This window comes from Gekko japonicus, unplaced genomic scaffold, assembly GCF_001447785.1.
Source record: "Gekko japonicus isolate JY-2015 unplaced genomic scaffold, Gekko_japonicus_V1.1 scaffold259, whole genome shotgun sequence".
NCBI classification, from domain to species: Eukaryota; Metazoa; Chordata; class Lepidosauria; order Squamata; family Gekkonidae; genus Gekko; species Gekko japonicus.
This window is the reverse complement of record NW_015165243.1, coordinates 1,245,083-1,251,853: the sequence shown is the minus strand read 5'-3', so window position 1 is coordinate 1,251,853 and position 6,771 is coordinate 1,245,083. Positions and strand designations below refer to the sequence as shown.

Genomic DNA, 6,771 nt, shown 5'->3' with positions numbered 1-6,771 from the left:
AAAATAAAATAATAAAAACTAGCCATTAAAACCCCAAAGAATAGAACATCCAGCAATCTAGCAGATCATGGTAATAGTCCTCATACTAAAAGCAGATTTTAAAAACAATTAAAAGTTAAAAGCCTAGGTGTAAAAAATGCTTTGGCCTAGCACCTTTTCATTTAAAGTGTTGATCTTCAAGAGCACCCCCCAGGAGCCACTGTGACAGTATTCAGCCTCTATTGGTAAAGTGTGAATTGTTCTATTCCGAGGAGTTGCTAAATTTTGGTTGGAGTGGAAATCCCACCCACCCTTATTCTGAGAGCCTTTATTTCTGAAGGTGAAAGCTAGCTGGAAGCAGAACTAGCAAGGGAGTGGTTTGCAAATGTCTTGCGCTAAGGGCAACTAATTTACATCCAGTGATCCCAGTCATGGGCTGTTTGTTATCCCTGGAAGATTCAACAATGAAGCTGAAATTGGTTCCTTGATTCCCATTCCTTATTTAGTACATAACTGCGTGAATGGTCTGAATAAAGATTCCAAATGTAATACTAGTTTTTAAGCAGGGGGGGGGGCGTTAACACTACAAAGAGACAATGTCACTGGTTCTAGGATCCAGTATCTGCTTCTGTCCTTGCAAAAGAAAAAGGCAGTATGCTATCTTTAAAAGCAGTGAATGTAGATAAGAGCACAAAAAGCTCCCCTCTTACCCTCAGAAAGGCAGCAGCAACTCTGCATGAGATGTGCTGGATTTGGGGACCGTCCTGCCTCGCAGCATCCTGCTAGAAAGCAAGGAAGGGAAGCCGCAGGACTTCCTTCCAACCTTTGCTGCTTAGGTGTGTGTGGATGTGGCTGGCGGCCTCTCTCGGCTCACAGTGCCAAGCGAGGAAAGCCCGCCACTGCCCATAAGTTCCATAGGAACATCCTCGCTGTGCAAATGCAAGCAGCAAAGACCGAAGAGGACTGCCTGGCTGGCTGGCTCCACGTGAAAGCTATTTTTTTGGGAGGAGGGGTGTCCGGGTGGAGTCTTTTATTGCATTCCGGAGACCACTGACGCCCCTGGCTAAATGATATTTTTAGGGGGGGAACAAGAGCTCCGGGAAGGAGTAATTTATACCAGTTTGAGGACCGGAGGAGTCGTTAGATTGGATCATGGGACTGACTGACACTTGAAGGGGAAGCAGTTTGCCGCAACAATGGGGCGGAGGATTTTAAAAAAAGAAAATGCAAATCGAGTCTATTGAAAGTAGCGAGAGGACGCGAGCACGTCTTCTGAAGGGCGAGCATTTACACACACATACACACACCCCTACTCCGCCTCTCTCTCTCTCACACACACACACAAACACACTCTGCCTCCCTCCCGCCCTCCCGCTGCTTCTACAGGCTTTGAGGCAAAGAGGCTGCTCTTGGAAGCCAAACGGAGAAGGACCCAGCTCACCTGTCACACACTCCAATGGCAGCGCCGGGGGGAGGGGTCGGGAAGGCAAAAGCGCGGAGAGAAGGGCTGGGTGGTGGCCATGGGCCTGGGACGCGGCGAGATGCCCTCCGCTCAGTACAAAGGGGCCCTGGCGAGCGGCAGGGGCGCCACTCCCCTCGGCGCAGCGCCGCTTCCACTTTCCAGGGCCGCAAAAGTTTGCTTTTCTCTCCAGCCGTGGCGGCGGAGGAGAGGGCACCCTACTGAAGCCAGCCCCGTGCTAAAGGGAGGCAGTAGGGCAGGGAGATGAGAGGAAAGGAGGCGAGCTAGGCAGCGGAGGGACGGGAGCCGCCCATGGGCAAGTGGCGGCGCTTCACCAAGGAATGACGACGAGAGCACCGCAAGGGAGCTCTCTGCGCGGTGGCGCATCTCTTCCTGCTCAGGCAAGATCAGGAGAGGGAGGGACGGACACGCGGGCATCACCTGCTCTCCCTGTCACCTTTTGCTCACCCACCCGCGACACTGCGAAGAGGCAGCAGCTCACTGTCGTCTTGCCGCTGCTGCCCAGGCTCTGGGTGCAGGCCCCTGCGGGACTTGACAGCTTCCAGGAGGCTGTCAAGGGAACGCTCCTTGAGGTGCTGAGGCACTTGAGCAGCACCTAGGTGCCGGCCTTGAGTTCCTGCTCTTGCTGCCGCTGCCGGGGTCCGCTACCGCCTCCTCCTCTCGCTCTGGTTTAATTCTTTAAGCAGTTGGAGCCCGGCATCGTAGTCATTGATAAGCTCAGTAGAGCCTTGGTGTGAAAGAAGGAGTTTGCAGTATGCAGACCAGCGGTATTTGATGCCAGCTGAGACAAGCGCTGAGGTAACTGGTTTCAAGTGCTTCCGTTTCAGTAGGGTTTCAGAAGAGAGGTCTTGCAGGACCAAAATCTTCGAGCCGTTAAATAAAAGAAATCCCTTAACACGCGCTGCATCAATAATCACCATTTTGGTGCGGGAGTCTGGAAACTTGGCAATGATATCTCTCGTTGTTGTTCTCTGCTACGTACAGAGCTGGCCCGCCCTATAGGCCCAGTCAATTAATGGCTCGTCGCCTTCATCTAAATCTAGTGTAGTAGCTAGCCAGGTTGCTTTAAAGGAACGCAGGTCTGATTGCCCTTCTGCTTTTTCGGGCAGTCCGCGAAATTTTACATGATTAGCCCTAAGTTGGTTTTCTAGGGCCATTATGCGTTCTGTTGCCCACTCCTCCCGCCTGTATAAATATCTGGCGTCATCTTGTAAGGCAATACTGGCTTCAAGTGCCAAATCGGCCGTTTGTGTTACCTTTGAAAGTGCCGTCTTCAGATCTGTGAGTTGCCCTGTGACCGGTTTAAGTAGATCTTTGAACATGGCCGTCATGTTTTTTTCCAGGGTCGTGAAACAGCGATGCCCTCATCTTGCAAGTCCGGGTTGTCTGCCGCCATTTTGTCTCCATGAGATGATTGTGTGCCCGGTGTAGAGTGTTGCGGGGCAAAAAACGGCAGAATCGATTGCTGTTTTGATTTTTGCTGATTTGCCTTGATTCGTAAAGATCTTCCCATGCCTTTGATAAATCTTCTGTGGTAGTAAATGGGCTAATAGTGATAGGTTAGAGAGGGTTTAAGCGGAGCTGAGAGCTCAGGCGTCCATCTTTGTCAAGCCCGACGCCATGCCCCCCATGGGAGCTTTTTCTTGAGGAAAGTCTCCTTACTTAGCAAACAGTTTATGGGACCCAACTCAATATAATTAATTGTACATATAATTATGTTACCAAAAAGCAGCTGTAGAACTAGAATATCAAAACTGTAATAACACAATACATCTTGGGACGTTATATAGGCAATTGATTTCTACTATGCCCCGTTCTCATTAGGAGACCTATGATTCAATGTATATCTTTATCTCTTGTTTAGAAAGGGTTATTTGGAAAATGTTGAAATCATTTTTTCAGGGGTATGTTTTGCATTACAGGTAATCTTTGAACTTTCCCAAGGAGAAGAAGACTTGATAGAAGACTTGAAACTAGCAAAAAAGGTATTACTGTCTTAAATATGTTGTCCTGTTGCTCACTTTATTCACAGGTGTCACAGGCTGGGGTGCCAGTCAAAGGGAGTCCAGAACAAGCCAAGGTCAGGAGCCAGAAACAAAGAGCCAAGTCCAAATCACTAACCAGAAACGTAGACCAAAGCCAGGGTCAGGAGCCAGGAACACAGAGCCAAGTCCAAAGCCAGGGGGTCCAAAGGTCTAGGTGCAAGAGCCAAGCTGGAGTGGATGCTAGCAGCACAAAACTGACTTGTTGCTTCCACAAAGAATACTGCCCAGAGTGTGGAGTTAAATGCTGCTACCAATTAGTCAGCTGCACGATCTGCCAGGCTCCTGTTAGAACTCTGGGCATCTCCCTTGTAGCCTGGCCTCTCTTCGCCTGCTTGCCAAGTTTGTCGCAGTCACTCCCTTAAACGAGTCACACGTGAGGGTGAGTCAGGAGGACTTTCAGCTTGCAGTTCTTCTTATCTGGGCCAGGTGTGAAGACTGCTGTTACAGGCACTTGCCAGTTATCCTCCTCTGCTGCTTCAGAGGGGCCAGCTGTGGTTTCTGCAGGCTCTGTCAGCTCATCCTCATCCATGCCCATGACAACAGGCAGTCTTTACTATCTATGTATCTGACAAAAAGGTCAGATAAATTCTTCAGGTACAAAATTCCAAGGTTAAAAATGCTTTCCAATGTATAATTATTTTTATGGTTTTTCTGTTATTGTGCAGGCCTACCATGACCCCATGCTTAAACTCTCCATAATGACAGAGCAAGAATTAAACCAAATTTTTGGAACCCTAGACTCTTTAATTCCTTTGCATGAAGGTATGATTCTTTTTATTCTAAATGTGATAGCTAAGGACCACAAAACAAATCAGAGTAAATACTACATACAATTTTATGCAACTTCCTTGAGAACAAAATATCAGAGGGGAAACAGGACATGTGCCTAAATAAATGGGGCAGAAATACCACAAGGGAATCTAAGCTGAGATGGTACAATTCTAATCTAGCTTTGAAATTTTCTTCAGTATCTATGGGAATTTCATATTTTCTTCATGAAGTATATTGGAACAGAGATTTGAAGGTTACCTGAACACTTACAAGCTTCTAACATCTTTTCTCTGGAGATAGTTCACCTTTTTCACAGAAGGCTTCTGGAAGAGGACATGGCAGAAAGCTTGTATGATGGACCCCTGTATCTCCCCAACTGTCTGGCAGATTTTTCCTGCGAAATTTTCAGTTCCCCTCAATGACTGAGTTGCCCTATAGTAGCATGTATAAATTCTTTGTCATAAAAAATTTGACTGTCTCAGATATTTAGTTTAGGCTTTTTCTCAGCTCAGGAACTCTACTGAAAATACAGGAGCTGTCCAATTTTTTAAAACCCTTGAGAAATAGGCACTTGAGGCAAACTAACTTTCGAAAACAGAATAAAGATTTTATTAAACAGGCAGGGAATTTATGTATAATAGGAATAGTCAAGATTTTTAGGTTGCTGAGGTAAAAATCTTTCTAAAATACACAGAGCTGAATTCTTAGAACATTCAAGATTGTGTATTTGTTTCAAGGCTTTCTATTTCTTTCTTTGATAAGTATTTTGTTTAGTATATTTTAGCACAACACAGTTCTTATTGATGTTTCTATACTTCTTCCTTCAGATATTACAGGTTTTCCTTTAGATAATACAGCTTTCCATTAACTCCTGAGATGTCTAAGCTTCTCCCCCTTATCACAGACCGGAGTTCTCTTCCCAACCCCTTTCACTGGCAGGAAGTTATTCTCCTTGTCCCTAAGAAGCAATAACTCCTTTTACTATTTGGCTTGTAAGGGAGTTCTCTCTGACTGCCCAGACCTTCTGCCAAATCCTTCCCCAGTAACCTTTGTTGTATAAGGCTGTTCAGCAGCTTTCCTAAGAATCTAAAGTTCTCCCTCAGAGCAGTTTTAATATATTTAGACAATGGGATTTCTCTTCTCCTTTCTGTAGAAGTACTTTTCTACTATTGCCTGTCAGAAAACACTAACTACCAAATGTCTCTTCCCTCAGAAGCCAAACTCTCTGGCTACTGATCCAAACGTTAGAAAGACCAAATGGCAAAAGACCAACTTGCCAAAGACCTCTTTTCTCTCAGCTGATGTTGCCCAGTCAGAGAGCAAGTAGAGCAGCCAATCACATAAGCTCTTCTCTGCGGGCAAGATTAACTAATGAACTCCTGGATTCTCTGACACAAACAACATTTTTTTTAAAAAAACCCTGCTTTTCTGTGCAGTCTGTCACAGCTTGCTCCTTGCTAGCCCATATTTCAAGGGTTCCTTCAAAATCAGGGAGTTTCGGTGCGAACAGAAAGTGGGGTGCTGAGACAAACTTCTTGCCAAAGGCGGATCTGGCCAATAGACTGTTTCCCACAGATCATGGGAGACACAATATTTATAGTGCAGAGCTTAAAGAAAATGGATGGAGAGCAGAAGGGAATTAATAGGTGGCAGACCACAGGAGGTTCTTCATTGATTCCCCCCATGGGTGGCATTTGACAGGTTGTTGTGACTGATGGGAAGGTGTGACATCCATATGCTGATTCCCAATATCTGGGATGCTTTTGTGCTTTGTGCATCTCAGTATAATGGAGTTTGTTGTTCAAATGAAGTCTTACTCAGGACGTGGCTTGTGGTTTCTACCCAAAATATAAGGGTAACATAGCCTCTTACTGTTTGTAAGTTTTAGTTGTCAGTGCCATGTCTGTCAGTTTTGAGCTGTGGCCAACACTTAGTGTTAGTACTGACACGTATCTCAGAATTGGTTTTGGTGCCACCAAAAGTTGTATTTACACTGATCACTCTTCACTACTTCACTTAAATTTTCCCAATAAAACCTAAGTAGCAAAAAATGTAGAGACTGACATATTGGAAAATTTATTTCTGATGTAAGAAGCATTTTTGAAGGCATATTTTAAGCTGATTTTTTAAAATAACCATTTTCTATAAGAGATTCAGATGATTAAGGTATTATCAAGAAAGCCAGTGGAGAGCCTTTGGGGCATGAGCTGGTTCATGGCTTTGTAAAATGAGGGTCATGTCAATATGGCAGTTTTTGGTATTGAGGTGATAAACAGATATTCACAGGCAGTAACTGACAAAGTTGAAGAACAGTGAGTAAACTCAGTGTTCCTTTACAGTTTCTTGTCTTTGAATGTGTTTGTATTTTTAAATAAAGCTTCTCATGTTTATTGGCTTTTCATCAGATCTTCTCAGGCGACTGAAAGAAGTTAGAAAGCCGGATGGATCTACTGACTGTGTTGGTCACATCCTTGTGGGCTGGGTATGGACATTTTC

At 45.1% G+C, this 6,771-nt stretch overlaps 1 protein-coding gene across 2 annotated transcripts in view; it reads left to right on the top strand.

Annotated features, from left to right (window-relative positions):
• Positions 1-6,771, top strand: part of ARHGEF3 (Rho guanine nucleotide exchange factor 3) — a 184,386-nt gene that overhangs the window by 165,545 nt on the left and 12,070 nt on the right. For both annotated transcript variants that reach the window (XM_015410042.1, XM_015410043.1), the window contains 3 exons: positions 3,382-3,444; positions 4,170-4,266; positions 6,681-6,757. In XM_015410042.1, coding sequence (XP_015265528.1) covers positions 3,382-3,444; positions 4,170-4,266; positions 6,681-6,757 — 237 coding nt within the window. The remainder of the gene's footprint in view (positions 1-3,381; positions 3,445-4,169; positions 4,267-6,680; positions 6,758-6,771) is intronic.